We start from the raw sequence: 23762 nt of genomic DNA on the forward strand, positions 1-23762 counted from the left end.
TGGAGCCTGGTCAAGATTCTTTGTGTCCCTCTCTTGCACAGATGTTCTCTTTAAAAAAAAAGATTAATTCATGTGTTATGAGCAAACTATGACTAAATGTTTTTGTAATATATTTACTTTAGAGGGTTAAGAACTAGTAAGATAATGACTAGACATTTATTTACTTGAAGATCAGCATTTAAGAAATGAATGTTGTATCTTTATGTCAGTGTATTGTAGACATTTGGGATACATCAGTGAACAATGATACATACAATGGAACATACATGCCAGTGCTTTTCCCTCCCTTATGTTATGTTCTAACAGAGTTACACAGACAAATAAGTGATGTAGTATGAGTGATACCTTCTTGGGTAGAAGACAAGAGTATAAGGAGAATTTTGGGTTACAGATGTGGTCAGGGTTTGCTGAGATGACATTTGAGCACAGAATTTAATTTTGAGATACCTGATAGACATCAAAGACATGTACAAATCTGAGTTGGGGAAATAGGACTAGAACGGAGATACAAAATTGGGAGTTGTTGGCATACAGATAAAATTTAAGCTATAAAACAGAATGACATTGTCAAAGGAGTGATTGTAAATAAACCAAGACCAAAGACTAAGCCCTGAGGTTTGCAACATTAAGAGGCTAAGTAAGAGGCAGCTCCTGCAAAGGACTGAGGAGGCATGGCCAGTGAGAGAGGAGGAAACCAAGAACTTGCATCCTGGAAGCCAAGTGAGGAAAGTGAATTAGAGTCAAGTGATGAGCAGTTTTGGTGAAGTCATGGGCCCGATTGAAGTGAGTTTAGAGGATATGGAATGACAAGAATTGGAGAAATGAGGTCAAGAGTTTTTGTTTTAAAGGGGGAAAGAGAATAGTTTATATACTGATAAAAACAATCCAGTATGGGGGAGAGAATGTTGGAGCAATAAAGAGGGGGGCAGGCTTTAGCTAGGAATGCAGGTGATTTGTCTTTGGTAACAGGCTGGGTTTGGTTGCTGGTAGGTGTGTAGATCTGGCTATCAGTGAATCTTCCAATCATTTCACTTGTTCTCCGTGAAATAAGATCATCAACTGAGAATGAGGATGGGGAGGTGAAATTAGAGATTTGAGGAGAGAGGATACTAGTAAATAAGAGAGAGGGAAAGTAGCAGAAAAGCTTTGCTTCAGGTTCAGGGTCATGAATTTAAAGTGAAGCCATCAGTGTGCGTGTGTGTTTCCTATCAGATTAGTGACATAGATGCTGGTGCAGAGGCAGAGAGGAAAGTTGAAATTAGGCAAGTTTATGGTTCTACCAAGCCAGTATGATGGAATGAAAGGAGGCGGGGGAGGGCAGGGGATTGGAGAGCAAGGGAATGAGATTGACTGTGGAATTAAAGTTGTTTGAGTTCAAGTAAATTATAATGTAATAATTTTTGTTTAAAAATGACATATTACAGTATCTAGTTTTCATTAAAATATCTGTTCACTCTTTAATTTATAAATATGCCTAGGCAAATGTCTGAATAATCTGTAAATTGGTAGTTCTGGGTGGTAGGATTTTGATCACATTTTAATTTACTTTTATACTTTAAAAATACTTTTTTCAAACAGTAAGATGTACAATTCCTACAATGAATTATATATAAGTACAATAAGCATAAAGGCATGGAAATAAAAATGTATTGTTTAAGCTCAGGGCACATGGGGTCGTCTAGGGCCTGATAGGGGAGGCAAGGCCGAAGGCACAAGGCACCTTGGTCAAAGGTTGGATGCTAGACTATGCAGTTTGTATTTTATTTGGTAGGAAATAGGGTACCATTCTGGGCCAGAGAGTAATGCAACTGGGTCTTTGTTATAGGAAAGCTGACTGAGGGCTGTGTAAGTGAGATTAAGTGAGAATAACAAAACAGTATTACCTATTCTTTTTTTTTTTTTTTAAGCCTTCTGTGTTTGTGGCTCAACGGTTTAGCACCGCCTTCGGCCCAGGGCGTGATCCTGGAGACCCGGGATCGAATCCCACGTCGGGCTCCTGGTGCATGGAGTCTGCTTCTCCCTCTGCCTGTGTCTCTGCCTCTCTCTCTCTGTGTGTGACTATCATAAATTTAAAAAAAACAAAAACAAAAAAACACCCAATGCTCATTCCATCATGTGCCCTCAGTACTGTTCATCACCCAGTTACCCCATCCCCCTACCTACACCCCCCCCTTCAGCAACCTTCAGTTTACTTCCTATGATTAAGAGTCTCTTATAGCTTGTCAGTCTCTCTGATTTCATCTTTTTTTTCTTTCCTCTCTTCCCCTTGATCCTGTTTTGCTTCTTAAATTCCACATGAGTGAGATTATATTATCTTTCTCTGATTGACTTATTTTGCTTAGCATCATATTCTTTAGTTCCATCCATGTCGTTACAAGTGGCAAGATTTAATTTTTTTTTTCACGGCTGAGTAATAGTCCATTGTATAGATATCCATTCATCTGTCAGTAGACATCTGGGTTCTTTCCATAGTTTGGCTATTGTGGACATTGCTGCTGTGAACATAGGGGTGCAGGTGCCCCTTTGGGTCACTACATTTGTACCTTGGGGGTAAGTACCCAGTAGTGTATTACCTATTTCATAAGGTTTTTATGAGGAGTAAATGGTTACATTTTAAGGGCTTATCATCATGCTTAGTGCAAGGTATGTGGTCAGTAAATGTTACATTATCCATCATGACCACCATCCTTCCTTATTACATAGATTCTCCATCAGCTTAGTTTGACTGATCTTCTAATTAGATCAGCATTTAACAGTTTACTTGAGGGGCACCTGGGGGGGCTCAGTTGGTTAATCATTCAACTCTGGATTTCAGCTCAGGTCTTTTTTTTTTTTTTTTTTTTTTTTTTTTTTTTTAAATTTTTATTTATTTATGATAGTCATAGAGAGAGAGAGAGAGAGAGAGGCAGACACATAGGCAGAGAGAGAAGCAGGCTCCATGCACCGGGAGCCCGACGTGGGACTCGATCCCGGGTCTCCAGGATCGCGCCCTGGGCCAAAGGCAGGCGCCAAACCGCTGCGCCACCCAGGGATCCCTCAGCTCAGGTCTTGATGTCAGGGTCATGATTCAAGCCTGGCATGTGGAGACTTCATAAAGAAGAAGAAGAAGAAAAAAACAAAACAAAACGAGCGCTGTGTGGCTCAGACAGTTAAGTGACTGACTTGTGTTTTGGGCTCAGGTCCTGCTCTCAGGATGGTGAGATTGAGCCTTGTGTTGGGCTCTGCGCTGGACCTGGAACCTGCTTAAGATTTATATTCTCTCTCTCCTTCTTTCCCTCCCCCCTCCTTCTGTCCCTCCCCCCCATAAGTGCTCTTTTTCTCTCTAACCCCAAAACCAAAAAAAAAAAAAAAAAACAATTTACTTGAAGTGGTTTATTTCCTACCTCCACTCCAGTAATTTTTCTTTTCCAGAAACTACTGGATTTTTTGAGATCTTAATGAGCTATGTTTTTTAGGCACAGTGATATCTATTACCATTGCAAATAAGTATCCCTCAATTTTTGGTCTTTAGGAGAGTTTACTGAAGCTTCCTTCAAGCAGTATAAAGTATTGCCTATATTTTGCTATAGTTTTGCTCTTACTAATGAGATCATTGATAAGTCCAGTGTTTCTCAGTTTTGAAGTTTAAAATGCTGGCTGAGTTGTAAAGGTTATTATATAAGGCTTGAGGACACTGATGCCGATTTAACAAAAATAGAAAAACTGGGAAGAAAATTTACTAACATGATGGAGTCTCTGGTTGGTGGGACTATTGGTGTTTTTTTAAATAATAAGTCTTATACAGTAAATTAAAAAATCAGAAGATGAAAATAAAGATCTGGGTTCTATTTTTTTAAGTTTTTTTTTTTTTTTAAGATTTTATTTATTCATGAGAGATCCAGAGAGAGAGGCAGAGACATAGACAGAGGGAGAAGCAGGCTCCCTGTGGGGAGCCTGATGTGGGACTCGATCCCAGGATACTGGGATTATGACCTGAGCCAAAGGCAGATGCTCAACCACTGAGCCACCCAGGTACCCTAAGATCTGGGTTCTAAAGACAGGCACCTCTTTTCTCTCCCATCTCTTATTTATTAGTTCATTGACTTTGGGCAAATCACATACCATCTCAGAGCCTTTGTTTCTTTATCTGGAGAAGGTAAGGATCAAATAAAATAAAAGTACATAGAAATGATAAGGAAATAGCAAAATGCCATGCAAATGGTAGTTATTATTAGAAGTAGTCTTAATTTACAGAAATTATGCTCTTCTATTTTGGAGAGGCCTTGTTCCAGACCTCTAGTTCTTCATCACTACATTAGAAGAAGGCACTTAGGTGGAAATCATACGTATGATGACTCAGTTTTATCCAGGATTTCTTTGTCTATTTTTAGAAATTCATTTTTAATGGTAGCTTTAAAATCAGAGAAATTTTGAGTACTTAACAGGACCATCAAAGTGGTTTTAAAAAAATCACTTCTGTAATATTTCATATTCAGAATAATTTCATAAGTTGAGTTAGTGGGGCAAATTTTCAAGGCAAAAACCTGAAGGTGAATTCTACTTTTGTCTAACAATAGAATGGCTTTGCTTGGCTCAGGTGAACCTGTATACTTGAAATGTGTTTTCCTAGACAATAATGAAAGCAAAGAGAAAAAGGTCTTTTACTCCGAATTATAGATAAATACATGACATTTGGCAAGCTCCAAAATGATGAGGTTTTTCAGTCATCAAAGGTTTTATCTTATGGGTACTAACAAAGTAACATATGCTAAAACAGCTAGCCTGACCCTGTTCTTTGTGCACACAAGGACACTTGATTTTCTAGTATCTGTTAGAATCAGTTTGACAAGCCTTGCTCAATAATATCAAACTGTTCAGAGATGAGTTTTCTGAAGATGTAACAGATTTATTCAGAACTCTCTGACTCATTTGATGAGATCTTCATCCTTGTAACTGCTACCTCACTTTGAAATTCCAGGGCTGCTTTTAACAAAATGGCCTTGGCTCAGTCAGCCGGCTATGTCATAAAAATATTGAGCTTTGAGAAGGGGGTAAATACACGTCAGGCTGGATGTTGAAGCCACCAGCCACAAACTCCTCCAGCTTCTAGCATTACAGTCTTCCCCCTTTACACACTGTAGCTTTGTTCGCATCCAGGTTTACCACCTCAGGTCTCAGAAGGATAGCATATTGCTTCCCCTGTCTAAGGAAAATTTCTTCATCTTTGCCTCTCATGTCATCTTCCTCTTTTCCTCTGACATCTCAATCCAGAGGTGTCCACCATGTCCTCTGGCTTCAGCTTCTTCCTGTCTGTTGTATTTGCTCCCACAGACTGAATATGCTTGAGTATTCTTATCAGCTAAACAGAAAAGTCCTTGACTCTGCACTTCATTCTAGTTACTGCCCCTTTGTTGTCCAGTTTAAAGTTAGACCTCTTGAAGAAACACACACCTTCCAGTGAATCCTCACCCCATTTTAATCTGACCCTGTGTAGCCTTCACTATGCTGCTTTTCACCAGGAGCATCAGCAACTTCCAGTACAGACATTACAGTCAGTACAGACATTCCTCCTTGACTTGGATGTGCACTGCATTATTGCCGTGGGCCTTAATGGGCTTCTTGGGATTTATAACTCCCTAGCTAGCCTCCTTCCGGATTTCCCACCAGCCTCTCTAGCTTTCCTCTCTTGGGTTCCTTTGTGAATTCTTTTTGTCCCTCCCTTAAACTGTGACAGTCCGCAGGATAGCCTTACCCCACTCTTTCCTCATGCTGTAGGTCCTCACTGTGATCTCAGGGCTAGTTAACACAGATCTGATGGCTCCCAAATCTTTGTGTCAGCCTTCAGCTTTCAGACTCAAATATCCAGCCACTGACTTCACATCTCATTCACTGAATCATTGGCTCATCAGTATTCCAAGCGTCTGCCATCACTGGACGCTTGCCTTAAGAGAATGACTTATAAAATGACAGGTTCTCTCTCCTCTATCAATGAGAAAGTGGAGGGAAATCCATGATAGTGACAATATAGAGTGACTAGTACACTCGGAGAGAAACAAGCAGAGGGTGCTGTGAATATAAAAGGATAAGGACAGGGACACCTGGGTAGCTCAGCAGTTAAGCGTCTGCCTTCAGCCCAGGGCGTGATCCTGGAGTCCAGGGATCGAGTCCCACTTTGGGCTCCCTGCATGGAGCCCGCTTCTCTCTCTGCCTATGTCTCTGCCTCTGTGTGTGTGTGTCTTTCATGAATAAATAAAATTAAATAAATAAGTAAACATATAAATAAGAGGATAGGGACAGGCACCAGTGTGAGAGCTTTCAGGGATGTTACCTCCCAGACCCTAAGTTTATTCACCATGCAGGAAGAGATCCTTTTCCTCATTTCTCTTCTTAGCATTTCTTCCCCTAGATACTCAGTCACCTAAATCAGAAACCCCAAAGTTATCCTTGGCTCCTTTGTCCTGCCTGTTCAGTTTTCATTCTTAGGTCCTGCCATTTCAGTCCTAAGACAGGGCTCCAGTCTAGCGTCCTTCCCCATCCATCCTACTTCTGTTCTGATGTGAGGCCTTGGCATCTGCTGCCCACATTTTTGCAGTAGACTCACAAGTGCTATCCTTACTTTATGCCTTGATCCCTTTGCATCCACTTTCCTAAAGGCCAGTATGGTGTTTGGGAAACGGTGATCTGCTGTTACCGCTGCTCTGCTGAATAGTCTCTGCGCAGAATCTCTAAATCTCTCCACATAGCTGGCCTCCCCCTACAGATTCTGACTCTGTTAGTGCTGCTGGGCTGGAAACTGTGTTCTTACATTCCCTAAGAGATAATGACACCTGACCAGATTGAGAAACCTCTGACCTACCATTGTCAAATCTGAACCCCTCTGCCGGGTTGCACAAGGCCCTCCATGACCCCTGCTTTGACGTAGCAGTCAGCCACATTTCCCACTGTGCCACACGTGTCTACTTGTCTAGGGAAAAATCCTCCGATTTTGTATGAAGCCTCTTAGAGATTATATTTGTAAAAAGGACTTTTAGAAACTAACATTTTATTAAAGGGTCTGCTATTGTTATTTGTAATGTATTTCCTGCCTTTTCAGTGGATGATGCTGGCAAAATAGAACACGATGGTTCCTCTGGAATGACCATGGATGCAGAGTCGGAAATTGACCCTTGTAAGGTGGATGGCACTTGCCCAGAAGTCATCAAGGTGTACATTTTTAAAGCTGACCCTGGAGAGGATGACTTAGGTAAGAGGAAAACTTCTGCATATTATACATCCTGATCTGACCCTTCACCCTGATTTCTTTTGGGTGGTTTAGATTGAGAACATTTGAAATCTTTTCTGAAGATAACTTTTAAACAAGGATTTCCATGTAGCAGTAGAAAAGTATATGAAATGTATAAGTCAGATGGGGAGAAATGGAGTTTTCAGATAAATTCTCGGAGCTGTCCTCTTCCCTGATAGGTGGCACCGTAGACATTGTGGAAAGTGAGCCTGAGAATGATCATGGAGTTGAATTACTTGATCAGAGTAGCAGTATTCGTGTGCCAAGGGAAAAGATGGTTTATATGACTGTCAACGACTCTCAGCAAGAAGATGAAGATTTAAGTAAGTAGGTGGCCTTTTTGTGGGAGAAAATTTTATGTTTTTGTAGCTCTCTGTTTTTAAATATGGTCAGTGTTTAAAGGAAAACAACTAGCATTATTGTAGAGATTATATTGCTGCCATATCCCAAGGGAAGTCTCAGTGACTCTTGACGGATGTGTAAAATGTTGCTTTAAAAACGAGTTTAAAAAAAAAAAAAAAAACGAGTTTAAGGGGATCCCTGGGTGGCTCAGCGGTTTAGCGCCTGCCTTTGGCCCAGGGCGCGATCCTGGAGTCCCGGGATCGAGTCCCATGTAGGGCTCCCAGCATGGAGCCTGCTTCTCCCTCCTCCTGTGTCTCTGCCTCTTTCTCTTTCTCTCTCTCTCTCTATATATATATCATAAAAAATAAATAAATAAATAAATAAATAAATAAATAAATAAATAATCAATCTTAAAAAAAAAGTTTAAGGTGAAAACCAAGAAATCAATGATTCGTTCAACAAATATGCATTACCTGCTTAGGACTGTGTGAAAGCTGTGTTCTAGATGTATAATGAACCTTCTTTCTACTTGTCTGTTAACTGAATTCAAATAAAAACATCTTTCTTGTGATCTCTGTAAACCTGGTCACAAAAGTTGATATAATTTCCTACTTAGATGTTGCGGAAATCGCCGACGAAGTTTATATGGAGGTGATCGTAGGGGAGGAGGATGCTGCGGCAGCTGCAGCGGCCGCTGCAGCACACGAGCAACAGATTGATGACAATGAAATAAAAACCTTCATGCCAATCGCTTGGGCGGCAGCTTACGGTAAGTCACTTGGCAGCTCTTTGGATGGAGTTGGCTTGCGAACATGAATTCATGATTGAGAACGGTGTCTATGGTCTTAGGTTTCCAAAATAGGAAACACCACTACCCTGTATGGGTTACTTGATATGAACAAGAGTAGAGGAAGATTATAAAGTCTACCTTTTGTCTTTATTTTTAACAGGAATTTCCTTCATGTGTATATTACGTAGCAGGAAGTACTGCAAGAAGTACACAGGCTCTCAAGCTGAAACTTTTCATCTTGATTGTATCTGGCCCATGACTTTACAATTTTGGGAGACAAGGGAGTTCATGGGGCACAATGATGACGTGTTTTTTAGATTTGGAAGCTAGGCATTTCCTACTGTCTCACTATAATAAATGTGGTCATAAAGCCCATTACCTAGAATGGGGGCTCTGTCATTCATGAGTATCATGGCTTACTTTTTGTTGTTGTAGTAAATAAAGAATCCCTAATTTTTTATAATTTATAATACTGTATAATTTTGTTTTTTAATACGCATTGTTAGGTAATAATTCTGATGGAATTGAAACCCGGAATGGCACTGCAAGTGCCCTCTTGCACATAGATGAGTCTGCTGGGCTCGGCAGACTGGCTAAACAAAAACCAAAGAAAAGGAGAAGACCTGATTCCAGGCAGTACCAAACAGGTGAGGGCACAAGAGTTCCACAGCGCAGCGTGCTTTGCGAGCTCTCAGATGAAACTCTAGTATGTATCCACGGAGGTGTTGTGATGGCATTTTAGCTGCTAGACCACATGTAGCTTTTGTGTATTGAATTTGAAAATATAATTTTAAGAATTCAGTGATATTCATGAATGATTTCCTGGGATAAAAAGAAACAGGGAACGGATCCATTGTGGATGAGGAAAAAAAATTCAAAACTCGGGTGGTTTTTATGTGGAAATAAAAAGAAATCCCTCAAATTATTGCAAGCATTAACTGTTTTAAAAACAAAATTAATACAAAGAATCTGATTATGTTCCCTTAAGGCAGGCATAATTTACAGAGCAGCAGGACAAGTACTTCAGTTCGTGTGACCCTGTCTATTCGTGGATGGCAATTTGCATATTAAAATTTCCATAGGTGGATTTAAGCTTTACTGTAAATTGACACAAAATTATGTTTTTTGGAATAACCAAAGCAGGAATTGTGATTATAAAACTTTATTTTTATGAGTGATTTTCTAAATTGACATAGCTTTGATCACTAGTTGGTAGAAGTTACATATTTATTGATTTAGTTTTTAAACTGGAGGGACTGAGGTTGGTACAGTCATACTGAATGAAGTTTTCAGACCAGGGTTCTTTTTATGACAGGTTGCTATATCTCTTATACCAAAAAAATGGCAAAAGGAATGTTAAGTAGCATATAGCTTAACATAGGCATACATCCCTAATAACGTTCAGAACACACACTTTAACTGCTTGAAGAAACCAACGTGGAACTTGGTTTGATCACTCATGCTCCTTTTTTTTCCTTTCTTAGCAATAATTATTGGCCCTGATGGACATCCCTTGACTGTCTATCCTTGCATGATTTGTGGGAAAAAATTTAAGTCGAGAGGTTTTTTGAAAAGGCACATGAAAAACCATCCTGAACACCTTACCAAGAAGAAGTACCGCTGTACTGACTGTGATTACACTACCAACAAGAAGATAAGTTTACACAACCACCTGGAGAGCCACAAGCTGACCAGCAAAGCAGAGAAGGCCATTGAATGCGACGAGTGTGGGAAGCATTTCTCTCATGCTGGGGCTTTGTTTACGCACAAAATGGTGCATAAGGAGAAAGGAGCCAACAAAATGCACAAGTGTAAATTCTGTGAATACGAGACAGCTGAACAAGGGTTATTGAATCGCCACCTTTTGGCGGTCCACAGCAAGAACTTTCCTCATATTTGTGTGGAGTGCGGCAAAGGTTTTCGTCACCCATCAGAGCTCAAAAAGCACATGCGAATCCACACTGGGGAGAAGCCGTACCAGTGCCAGTACTGCGAATATAGGTCTGCAGACTCTTCTAACTTGAAAACACATGTAAAAACTAAGCATAGTAAAGAGATGCCATTCAAGTGTGACATCTGTCTTCTGACTTTCTCAGATACCAAAGAGGTGCAGCAACATGCTCTTATCCACCAAGAAAGCAAAACACACCAGTGTTTGCACTGCGACCACAAGAGTTCGAACTCAAGTGATTTGAAACGACACATAATTTCGGTTCACACGAAGGACTACCCCCATAAGTGTGACATGTGTGATAAAGGCTTTCACAGGCCTTCTGAACTCAAGAAACACGTGGCTGCCCACAAGGGTAAAAAAATGCACCAGTGTAGACATTGTGACTTTAAGATTGCAGATCCATTTGTTCTAAGTCGCCATATTCTCTCAGTCCACACAAAAGATCTTCCATTTAGGTGTAAGAGATGTAGAAAGGGATTTAGGCAACAGAATGAGCTTAAAAAGCATATGAAGACACACAGTGGCAGGAAAGTGTATCAGTGTGAGTACTGTGAGTATAGCACTACAGATGCCTCAGGCTTTAAACGGCACGTTATCTCCATTCATACAAAAGACTATCCTCACCGTTGTGAGTACTGCAAGAAAGGGTTCCGTAGACCTTCAGAAAAGAACCAGCACATAATGCGACATCATAAAGAAGTTGGCCTGCCCTAACAGTACTTCTATAGACATTTGTAGAGATGTTGGCCTTGAAACAGAAATTTCATTTGAAGCCAATCAGTCTCGTTCACATACAATACTGTATATTGATTTATGCTGTGTACAAATAGAATTATTGCTTCTAGTTGAGTTGGTTTTTTTTTTTTTTACATTTTGTTGAATAGTGTGTTCTGAATTCTATTCAGTTTGTTTAATAAATGGGGGAAAGCAGCAACAAGTAAGTTGCTTTTAATAAAGTAATCCCTGATTCTATACTGAATTTTTCTATCTTAGAAGTTTTATATTTATTTAAATATTTACCTTGCTTACCTTGATGGTACTCTTCTAAGACCATTTAACTTAAAGTTAAGGTAACTTTAGATTGGTAACTCGGAAAGTATTCATGTTGACTCATTTTTTTTTTCCCATAAATTTCTCACAATAAAATTGTCAGAGACATCGACTAACATAAATGGGAGATTTTACAGTCAGATCTAATTATCCTAATATGGAAATCATTTACTTGTCTTGCTTACTATTTTCAGACCATATGACAATGAAAGTTTCCATTTGAGCTTTTGCGTCCCTGGCATCGCTGAGGAAAGAACAGTGGCTGGGTTCGTGTTTACTTTTCATTTTGTTTAGCAGACAAACTGTACTTCTTTGGGGGCTTTCTTTGATGTATTTACATCTTTTGTCAGCATAGCAAACTTAGAAAACTTTCTTGACAAATTTTGCTTGATGCTGTTGTATTTTGATTATTCCGTCTGTGCTGCTTTGTCTTGGAATGGTTGTGTGCTACAAATGAGATTATTGAGGACTGCATTTTGGAATCTCCTAGAGGTAATTCGTGGCTCGTAGGATCTTTTGCGACTTTATATATGTAAATGTACCCTGAATTATATATATGCACATATATAGAGAACATGTATCTGTGTGTATTGCTTATTTTACATATTTATACACACAACCCCAGTAGTAGTTAAGATCTATAATGAAAAGTATTAAATTTACAATAACATGAAAGATGCAGGGATGCATGAGAGAGCATTTTATAAATCATGCTCTTCAGAGAGACTACTCAGGTGAAGAATTAGAAGGAAAATAAGGACACTAGTATTTTTAAAGAGTAAAGGTATTTTCTTTTAAATATCTTTGGTAATTGAAAAATAGACATTAAGATGTTTCTAGATAGAATGTTTTCATACAACTTCAGCTCCATGCCTTTATATTTTTCTGAAAAGCTAATGAATATCTGGACTTAACTCCCTCAGTTCTCTCTGAGAAGCCCACGAGGGAGCTGTGCGTCACCCAGTGAGGGGGATCAAGGAAGCCACAGCGCCATGTACCAGGGATTGGGTGCTAATTATGACTTACACCTGGCAGGTCCAGCCTGCTCTGTTCTTTCTTAGTTGCAGTTAGCAAACTTTAAAAAAACTGAACGCTTAAATTGGCTTCGGTTAGAAGATAAAGGTGTGTTTAAGTGCATGAGGAAAATCTGAGGCCTTATTTGGAACGTCACCAAGTCTTTTACAGTCTTGTTTTTCTTTGAGAGCTGACAGTTTTTAAACAAACAGTTTGGAATCAGAGTCAGAGATGCATAAAATATACTTGGTTAATTAGAATTTGGTTATGTGAAGATGGATTTTGGGAAATGGGAAAACAGTTTTTGGGGTCCTTTGAATTGACTGTCAGCATATGAGTATCTGGCACGTTATAGGAGATTTAGGAACTTTCTTCCCACTTGATAGCTGCCTTGCCACTTCATTATGGTGCTCCTCCATCCCTTTCGTGCTGTTAGGTTTTTACCTCTCCTCTTTCTCTGTGCCATTGATATTTGTATTCAAGAATTATATTTATAGGGTTAGAAATCTAAATATTTGGTGGTTGGCAAGCCTCTGAAGTGCTAGATTGATTTTGTCCAGTTGTAAATCAAGTGCTTTAGGCTGGTATGGACTCCAACCTGAATGCCAGTTAAAGCCAAGGCATGGGCCTGTCCCAGTGGGAGCTTCTGTGCCCTCTTGGCTCTCATAACATGCTTTTTTTTTTTTTTTTTTAAAGTAACTTACAGTTGTGTGATTCATTGCCCTGCAGTACTATCCTTGAAAGCTCTGTCTGTTTTTTTGTGAGAACCTTTAAAATCTCCCTTAATTTTTTTTTTCCCCAGAAATCACGTAAAAAACACTTAAATGAAAGCGGAAATTTATTGACTTTAAAACACGCTGTAAAATTAGTACAGAAAATATAAATAATTGGTCATTTAACTATATTTTTTTAAATAAACTGAAAGATAAAGAACACAACACTTTACACACTTTATATTTCTCTTACATAGTCTGGAATCATACACAGTTATTTTCTTTTTAAAGCACAATATTGAAACCTTTAAAAGGTATTTAAGGGTTTGGTCAAGTGAATATGATAAAATGTGTCTGTATAAAGAGAAAATGAAATTGTAGTCACTGTTATGTACTGACATTAGTTACAACCTAGTTTTAATTCTTAAAACGATTTTGATTAGCAAAGCTAAAAAAAATGGATGTTTCAGTTAAATGTTTTAAAGAGGTACAGATTTTTACAAGGACATAATATAAGTTATTGTTCTGTAGAAATATCCTATTAAATATTGTATGTCCCTCCCTCTGTACACTTTGTAAAAAAAGTAAAATACATAAAAAGAAAATCATATAGGGATGTGTGACATTATTGTAATTGTGTACTTGAGAATAACGTGCAAAAATAAAAATCAGAATATTTTCCTGTTAATGGATGTTTAGTCTATTTGATACCAGTACTAAGTTAATGCTTTTTCTTAAGGAAAAAAATGTACAGTTTTTGTAAACCTAATAAACATCAAAAGCAGTGGATTATTTTCATTTCCCCATTTCTTAATTCCTTTTATGCAGCATTGGATTGCAAAATGCTTGATTGCTTTGAATTTTGTGACTCGATGCAAATACTCATAATAGTTGAGCCGTGCGAATTTGCAAGTAATATATCAGAGAACTTAAGAGATGATTGGTGAGTCCTTTGATGAGCATGTCCTTGAAGTTCATTTTTTTTCTTTTATCTTCATAAGGGATTTGTTTTATTAGCATCTCCAGTTCCCCTGAGATGAATCTGCCACGCATAAAGTGGTTTTTGAGAGCACTTAAAGTTCATTTCAGTATCAGTCCACAGCATACTTAATCACTGGGTGTTGTCCCCACCTCCACAGCAGAAGCCTTGCCTTAGTGTGACACCTTTGTGTCACGTTTGGAGGGTTTGATTTGTAGACAATAACATGCTAGATAGAGAATGGGCATCGTTACAAAAATGAGAAGTTAGATAAAAGTTACCAGGAGTCCAAAGAGAGTAACAGATGGATTTGAGACATCTTTCATTTTTAAAGATGAGATCCTTCAGATCTTTATGTAGGAACAAGTGTTGGCCTGAAATAGTAAATAATTAAAACTTGGGGTCATTGGTCAAGAGAACATGGTGTCACTGCCCAGAGCCATGAATCACATAAAACCATAGCATGTGAAAAATTTAGTTGTAGTACAGTGCCTGGTAGACAGCATTTTACCGGTCTGATCCCACGCAGTCACATAATGTATTGCTCTATTCTCTGGGAATCTCAGTGTTAACAATTTTGCTGCCCACAAATTCTAGGATCCATGAAGGAAAAGCCTGGACTGGCCAAAATCTTAAAGGGGTGATATTTTAGAGCAATAGTTTTCAAAGTGTGATCTGGCAACAGTGACAGCATCATAATCACCTGGGACTTTGTTAAAGATAAAAATTCTTGGCTGCATGTCCCACCCACTGAATCAGAAAACTGGGCATGAGACCCAGTGATCTGTGTCCTAACATCCTCCAAGTGATTCTGATGCATGCTCAAGATTGGGAAACTTTTAGAGCACCCAAGGAACGAAAAAAATCACTGGTGCAAATTTTGTGTGGTAGATGAGAAAACACACAGACACACACAATCCAAGAAATAAGCAGTGAGGTTTTGTTTTTTTTTTTTTTTTTTTTTTAGCAGTGAGGTTTCAAGGGGACTTAGTTGACATCTTTGGTTTACCTTTTTGAAGTGTGAGTCCACCAGACAGTGTGTATCCTTTTCAGTACACACGTAAGTAGCCTATACTTCATAAATCTTGTATAGTCTCCCTTAAGTTCCATTTTCTCAAAAGGTTAATAGAAGGAAGATTCCTTGTATTCCTTCTGAGATTCCAAGGAAGGTTAATCCGAGGAAGATTCAGCAAATAGAAGAGAAAAGCTGAGGTGTGTGTGTTTAATTGGCCCAACATTACTTAAATAATTCATATATGAAAAATGATTTTGCCACATTCTGCAGCTGTTTTAGAGCAAGTCAAAATTAAATTTTGCCCTTTTGGATTTTGTTTTATCGTGTATATATTGTTTGCCTTTTTCATGAAATAATTCTTGGGTTTGTTATATATTGTTGCTGTTATTTTTGACATCTTTGCTATTGTAAATAAATTCCTATTTTGTTTTAAGTTATTCTAGTGGAGTGTTGGCTATAGACAAGGCATACACACACACGGTAACGATGAGACTGAAATCACAAAATTAATAAATCTCCAACATCATATAAACTGGAAGTGATATGACCCCCTCCCCTTCAGCACTTCTAGCATCAGTGAAAATATCACTGTAGCAACTGCACCTAACTGATTTTAAAATCATTTTCATGACTTCTGAGGGAAATTCTTAAGTTTGCCAAGTTTGAGGTCAACATCAAGAATTATTTTCTTGGGGGATCCCTGGGTGGCACAGCGGTTTAGCGCCTGCCTTTGGGGCAGGGCATGATCCTGGAGTCCCGGGATCAAGTCCCACATCGGGCTCCCTGCATGGAGCCTGCTCCCTCCGCCTGTGTCTCTGCCTCTCTCTCTCATGAATAGATAAATAAAATCTTTAAAAAAAAAAAAAAAGAATTATTTTCTTTTACTTGGTTTTTCCTGATCTTTTGGTCTCGTGTTACTTGTATTGCTGGTACTGGTGAACACAAAGGCTCTGGCGCTGTGACCTGCTGCTGTAAAGCCACTGTGGTACTTTGCTACAGAAACCCAGCTGAGGTTTTTATTCTTCCGTGTTTATTCTTCCGTGATATGAATTACCACACAAATAGCTAAACCCATCGATGAAAATAGGATAGTTAACGAGACCCATGTTATTTTGCTTTCCAAGAGAGGCAAGTTTCTGCTTTTCCTTAATGATTGTATTTGGCTTTAAATTCAGCAGCCATTTCCTCTTGCCCAAGCAACTTCAAAATAAGGAAAGAGATTGCAGAGAGCCATCTTCGGTGGTTTGGGAGGTTCTGTTACATCCATTCTCCTCTTTGGGTTCTAACCACATTAGAAATAGACATAAACCACCAGTTGAACGTGTGAACTTCTAATAAAGTTGAATTGGGAAAGCAAGAAGCCAAATCTCTCTCCCCTCAGTCGAGGCCTTGACTGATGTGGCCAGTCACTCGAAGGCACTTGGAGCCGAGACCGCTCTGTCCTCCACCAGAGAAATGGAGCAAGTGGGAGAGAATGGCTGCAGCATCCTCACCAGCCCTCCCAGGCCCGGACTCCGGGAAGGCAGGGAAGAGTTCCTCATGCCAGGTTCGTAAAATAGTAAGGATGAGTCCACTTCTGGGCTGCCCTCTGGCATTAGCCCGCTAGCAAACTGTGAGGTTCTTACTTTCAGCTTTCTTTTCTTTTTTTTTTTTTTTAAAGATTTTATTTATTTATTCATGATAGTCACACACAGAGAGAGAGAGAGGCAGAGACACAGGCAGAGGGAGAAGCAGGCTCCATGCACCGGGAGCCCGATGCGGGACTCGATCCCAGGTCTCCAGGATCACGCCCCAGGCCAAAGGCAGGCGCCAAACCGCTGTGCCACCCAGGGATCCCTACTTTCAGCTTTCAATACTGGTGGTTTCCCCCTAGCTGACTTCTGTTTCTCCCCTCTTGAAGTGGTGGTTGTGTGACTGACCTAAAGGTTCAGTTCCTGGGGCACCTGGGTGGTGCAGTCAGTTAAGCGGCTGACTCTTGGTTTCGGCTCAGGTCGTGATCTCAAGGTCGCGGGATTGAGCCCGGCATCAGGCTCTGCATTAAGTGCAGAGTCAGCTTAAGACTATCTCCCCCTCCCTGTGCTCTTCCCCTCTCTTAGATAAATCTTTAAAAAATGATTTTAAAAAAATAAAGGTTTATTTAGTTCCTGTTTCTTTTAGGGAGGTATGCTTTAGTTTTTCTTCAGAAAAGTAACTTTTCAAGGGAATTAACTTACTATCCAAAGCTGATAACTTTGCAAGTTATTTTTATTACATATTTTTGTAACAATATTTAGAAAAATTGTCACCCACAATGCCAGTTGCTTTATTCAAGGGGTTCATCTTTGTTCATCTTCCGGTCTTAGCCCATACACATAAATCTTTTATCTGTCTTGTTACCACAGCATTAATTCTGTGTTCAGGAGTTTTCATTTCAAACATCAACTATTTCCATACCGATTGGTTGTCTTTAAACTGTTTTAATGCACATTTTTTTTGGAGAGAATATAGAAAATTCAGAATGGTACTGAGAAGAAAGTAAAATGCTTTCTGTTTTCAATCCCATTACCTAGAACATACTATCTTTTTTCTTTCTTTCTTCTAGTTTTTACTTAAATTCCAGTTAGTTAACATACAGTATTATATTAGCTTCAAGTGTACAACATAGTGATTCAACACTTCCATACAATACCCAGTGCTCATCATAAGAAGTGCCTCCTCAATCCCCATCAACTATTTAAGCCCATTCCTCCAGCCACCTCCCCTCTGGTAACCAACAGTGTGTTTTCTAGAGTTCAGAATCTGTTTCTTGGTTTGTCTTTTTTTTCCCCGTTTGCTCGTTTGTTTCTTAAATTCAACATATGGGTGAAATCATATGGTATTTATCTTTCTCTATTTCCCTTAGCATAATACTCTCTAGCTCTATCCATGTCGTTGCAAATGGCAAGATTTCATCCTTTTTATGGCTAATTTTCCATTGTGTACACACACACACACACACACACACACCATCTTTTCTATTCATTCATCAATTGATGGACACTTGGGTTGCTTCCATATCTTGGCTATTGTAAATAATGCTGCTATAAACATTAGGGTGCATTATCCCTTTGAATTAGTATTTTTTGTATTCTTTGAGTAAATACCTAGTAGTGCAATTGCTGGATCATAGGGTAGTTTTGTTTTTAACTTTTTGAGGAACCTCCATATTGTTTTCCACAGTGGCTGCCCCAGCTTGCATTCCCACCAATAGGTGTGTGAGGGTTCCCCTTTCTCCGCATCCTCACCAACACCTGTTGTTTCTTGTATTGTTGATTTTGGCCATTGTAACAGGTGTGAGGTGGTATCTCATTGTGGTTTTGATTTGCATTTCCCTGATGGTAATTGATAGCAAGCATCTTTTCATGTATCTTTTGGCCATCTGCATGTCTTCTTTGGAAAAATGTTCATATCTTCTGCCCATTTTTATTTTTTTTTAACTTTAAAAATTTATTTTAGAGAGTGCACACGAGTGGAGTGGGGAGGGTCAGAGGGAAGAGGGAGAAGCAGACTCCCCGCTGAGCAGGAAGCCGACTCAGGGCTCCATCCCAGGACCCTGGGATCATGACCTGAGCTGAAGGTAGACACTTAACTGACTGAACCACCTCGATGCCCCATCTGCCCATTTTTTAATTGGATTATTTGATTTCTGTGTGTTAAATTTGATAAGTTCTTTATAGATTTTGGACTAACCATTTATCAGATATGTTATTTGCAAATATCTTCTCCCATTCCATAGGTTGCCTTTTATTTTTGTTGATTATTTCCTTCGCTGTGCTTTTTATTATGATGAAGTCCAAGTAGTTTATTTTTGCTTTGTTTCCCTTCCCTCAGGAAACCTATCTAATGAATATACTATCCTTTTAAGAATCTTTACTGAGTTTTAATTTTTTTAGATTTTTTAGTTGCAAAATATGTGTTTTTATAACAAGTGTTGTACAAATAAGTATAAAGACAAGTTTGAGCTCACCCTCATGCTTCCTGCAAGCCATTTTCTTGTGGTCACCATATTTAACAGACTGTGTTTTCCCTCTATACTCATACAGACCTGTACAAAGATAGATAATAAAAAGTATGAGGAAGTTGGGGGAGCAGAGGAGGCAGAGATTTCACAGTTTTTGACCAAAGTCCAATTACGTATCTTTGCAAGTCACTTAATATATTATGTCCAAAAAAAATAAATATATATATATATATATTATGTCCATCTCTCTGGGACAGGAGACCGAGCTCTATCACATTTATTCTCTTTAATAGCCGAATAACTTTCCAGAGATTGAACCCACCATAATTTGATCAACCATTCCCCTTTTATTTTTTTTAAGATTTTTATTTTATTTATTCATGAGAGAGAGAGAGAGAGGCAGAGACACAGGCAGAGGGAGAAGCAGGCTTCACGCAAGGAGCCCGACGTGGGACTCAATCCCAGGACCCTAGGATCAGGCCCTGGACCGAAGGCAGGCACCAAACCACTGAGCCACCCAGGGATCCCCAACCATTCCCCCTTTAGTGGACATTTAGATTTCTGGTTTTCTGCCACTATAAGAATGTTGAAATCAGTGTCCTTGTGCATATAATCCTTACATACTTGGGCTTTGATTTCTGTAGGATGGATTCCCTTATGACGTAATTGCTAAATGAGAGGGTATGTACTATTTTTTAAATGTCACTAGATGTTAGCAAATTATTTTTTGTTAGAATGTAAATTCCAGGAGTGCAGGGATATTTGTCTGTTTTGTTCATTGCAGTTCACCTGTAACAACATGGTGTATAGCAGATACTAAAGAAACACTTGTTGGATGTTGAGGTTTTCTGGGTTATAGCCACTCCCCTCAGTCTTTAAATAGTGACTGTTTAGGCCAGTATCACAGATAAAATTATATATATATATATATATCCATCATTGTTTCAATCTGCCTTGACCTGACTGCTGGTGGAGTTAAGTAATACTTTAACGTGGCTAATAGCCATTTGAGTTTTCTCTTATGAATCACCTGTTCAAATGCTGTGCCCCATTTCCTATTTAGTCCTTTGAACATCTGGCCGATTAGCTTTTTAATACACTTGCTGCACAGTTTTTCAGTCTATGGTTTACCTTGTTATTGTTTACGTTATCTCTGCATACATAAAAATCTCCTATTTGTATAATCAGTTATATTTATTTTCCCCTTTATGATTCCTAGGGTGTCTTGTCCTACTTAAAAAGGTCTTTTCTCCCCCCCAAGATTCTACAAATACACACATAGATTTTCTAATGATGTTTTGATTTTGTTTGGATTTATATACAGTTCAAGTTATTTTGGTGTATGTTATTTGGCAGGGGCTCTAATTTCCCTTTTCTCTTGGATAGAGAGCCAGTTATAGTAAGTCATCCTTGACCCTGATGAACTGAAATTACACTTTATGTACTAGGATTATAACTTGGAGCACCTGGATGGCTCAGTCGGTTAGGCGTCTGCCTTCTTCAGCTCAGGTCATGATCCCGGAGTCCGGGGATTGAGCCCTGCACTGGGCTCCCTGCTCAGCAGAGAGTCTCCTTCTCCCTCTGTCTCTGTGTGCGCACGCTTGCTTGCTTGCTCACTCTCTCTCTCTCTCATACAAATAAATAAATACTAATTTCATAACTTAACCTTGGATTTATATATGAAGTGCATTCTGTTTTACTGCTCTACTTATTATTCTTGTGCCAACAGCATATTGTTTTACTCACAGTACTTTATGCTGAACTTGAATATCAAAAGGCAAGTCTTTTCCTTTTTCACTGTTTTCTCGACATTTATTCTTCCATAGGAACAGTAAGAGCATTTTAACCTGGTTTCCCTTAAAAGGCCATTGGGACTTTTTTATTCCAAATTGCATGAATTTTTAATATTAAATTGAGCCTGATACTTGTATCATACTGTCTTCACAGCCATGTTCCTCCTTTATTCTGGTTTTGTTTTACATTCTTTAATAAAATATTACTGCTTCCTTCATATAGGTCATATTTGTCGTAAGTACATTATAATTATTTAGCTACCTAGATGCTGCTAGAGTATAGAGAAAAGCTATTGGTTTTTATATATTTTTTACATACCCAGCTAATTTACCAGATTGTCTTCCCAATTCCAATTGTGCTTTTGTAGTCTCTTGAATTTCTGTGTGTGTGGTCACCACAAAAAGATGTCAATTATTTCCCTTTTGCGTCTTAGCTAGAACTTCTAAAACGATGCCAAATAATATATATTATAGCAGGCATTTCTGTGTTACTCCTTTGGATGGCAATACTTCTGGGATGCCTGGGTAGCTCAGTGGTTGAGCATCTGCCTTTGGCTTAGGTCGTGATCCCAGGGTCCTGGGATCGAGTCCCTCCTCCATGCAAGGAGCCTGCTTCTCCCTCTGCCTATGTCTCTGCCTCTCTCTGTGTCTCTCAGGAATAAATAAATAAAAATCTTAAAAAAAAAAAAAAGGTGGGGGGGATGCCTGGGTGGCTCAGTGGATGGCAATACTTCAGTAGTTAACTACTTAATATAATGTTGGTTTTGGAAAGTAGTATTTACCAAGGTTAGATAGTTTCTCTCCATTATTATTTGACTTAGAGATTTTATTAGGAATGTCTAATAATATCACATACTTTTTAGCCACCTATTGATATAATTACTTGATTTTTCTCTTTGTATTTGTTAATGTCATGAAGGATACTGAATTAGATTGATAGATTTTTTAAAGTTAAACCATTCTCGAATTTCTAGAGTGAAAGTACCCTACTTAGGCAATATTTATTGTTCTTTGCTTACATTGGCTAGTATTTAGAGTTTTTGTATCTGTGTTCGTAATTGTGGCATTTTCTTGTTTTATACTATGGTCATCAGGTTTGAATGTTAATGTAACACTAGCTGCATAAGATAAACATGGAAACTTTTCTATAGTCGAGAATGGTTTAAAACCTGGTGGCATTATCTGATTTTTAAGGATTAGGTAGAAATCAATTGTGAAAAAAATCAATTGTGAAAGCATTTGGATCTGATGCCTCTTTTTTTATTTTAGTGTTCACCATTTTTTAAAACGATTTTTTAAATTTATTTATTTATTTATTTATTTATTTATTTATTTATGGCAGCGAGCAAGCAGGTGGAGGGGGAGAAGGGGAGGGAGAGGGAGAGTCTGAAGCAGAATCCCCACTGAGCATGGTGCCTGAAACTGGACTCGATTTCACGACCCTGAGATCATAACCTGAGCTAAAATGAAGAGTTGGACACTCAACTGAGCCACCCAGGTGCCCTGGGTCTAATGCCTCTTTATAAATGGTAGGTCTTTACTTTTCTGATATCTTCTGTGTTAATTAATCCATCAGGTTTTCTTCTTAAATACATTTTAGTGTCTTTATTTCCCTTGGAAATTGTCCATTTTCTCTAGATCAGTACAGCTCATATGTTAATGTGCATACACATCAACCTGGAGGTTGCCATGCAAATGCTCATCCTGATTCTGTAGGTCTGGGGCCCAAGATTCTGCATTTCTTACAAGCTCCCTGGAGATGTTGATGCTGCTGGTTCATGGACCACATGGCTGAAGCCCTGTAAGGATTTAGTGCTTCTAGATTTTGGTTGGACATCAGACTCATGTGACCTACCCTTTGTCTTCCTCATACCCAGACCAATTAAATTAGAACCTCTGGGAGTGGGGCTCAGGCATCAGTAACTTTGCAAGCTCATCAGGTGATTATAATGCATAGTTAAGGTTGGAAGCTAGTCTAGATTTTCAATTTATTGTCCAAAAGACGTACACAGTATTCTGATAATGATTTTATTCTCTTTCATTAAGGGTTTTATCTCCTTTTGCATCCTGAATATTGTATATTTTGTTTTCTCTATTTTTAAAAAGATTTTAAGTAATGTCTACACCCAATGTGGGGTTCAAACCCACAACCCCAAGATCAGGAGTCGCATACTCCACTGACTGAGCCAGCCTGGCTACCCCTCTCTGATTTTCTTTAAGCAGGCTTTCAGAGGTTTAGCTATTTGTAGATATTATCAAAGAACTTGTAATTTCTTAATTTTGTTTATTCCTTGTATGTTTTGGTTTTCTATTTAATTTCCTCTTGCATCTTTATTAGTTTTCCTATTCTGGTTTATTTTGTTATCTAGTTGAAATGTCTTATGTTTCATATTTCATTTATTTTCATTTCTTATTAAATGAACTCCTTGAAAGCTGTGCATTTTATTTGGTATACAACTTTAGTTGTGCCCACTGAATAGCATTGTTCTTTTTTGTAGTTTTCTAAATAGTTCTACACATCAGTTTTTATTTCCTCTTTACAGTAGATAGTGTTTAACTTCTAAATAGTGAAAGCTTTTATTAATTTCTCCAGTGTTGATCTCTAGTTTTATTGGTTTGAGCTCAAAGTACGGCCTGTATAACTTCTACATTTTTGAGGAATGTTCGAAGTTTTACTTTTGGGAGAAGCACAAGAATTTTTTGGAAATATAACAGACATATTAGTATAATGTTAACTCTTCCATATCTGCTATAAATTTATAAATAAAATTGAGCTTGTTTATATTTTCAAATCCTTTATATCCTTGCTAATTTTTGACTACTTTTTAAATTTTTAAATAAATATAAAAATCTCTTCCCAGGGATCCCTGGG

At 38.5% G+C, this 23762-nt stretch overlaps 1 protein-coding gene across 16 annotated transcripts in view; it reads left to right on the top strand.

Annotated features, from left to right (window-relative positions):
* The window catches only part of ZFX (zinc finger protein X-linked), a 96458-nt gene extending 80907 nt beyond the window's left edge, over positions 1-15551 (top strand). For 15 of the 16 annotated variants that reach the window (XM_025438689.3, XM_025438685.3, XM_025438672.3 and 12 more), the window contains 5 exons: positions 7073-7222; positions 7441-7584; positions 8220-8372; positions 8900-9040; positions 9878-15551. In XM_025438689.3, coding sequence (XP_025294474.1) covers positions 7073-7222; positions 7441-7584; positions 8220-8372; positions 8900-9040; positions 9878-11061 — 1772 coding nt within the window. In that variant the 3' untranslated portion in view covers positions 11062-15551. The remainder of the gene's footprint in view (positions 1-7072; positions 7223-7440; positions 7585-8219; positions 8373-8899; positions 9041-9877) is intronic. The other variant, XM_049107183.1, reaches the window with a different exon arrangement.
* The last annotated feature ends 8211 nt before the right edge of the window (positions 15552-23762 follow it).

Source organism: Canis lupus, chromosome X (assembly GCF_003254725.2).
Source record: "Canis lupus dingo isolate Sandy chromosome X, ASM325472v2, whole genome shotgun sequence".
Classification (NCBI taxonomy): Eukaryota; Metazoa; Chordata; class Mammalia; order Carnivora; family Canidae; genus Canis; species Canis lupus.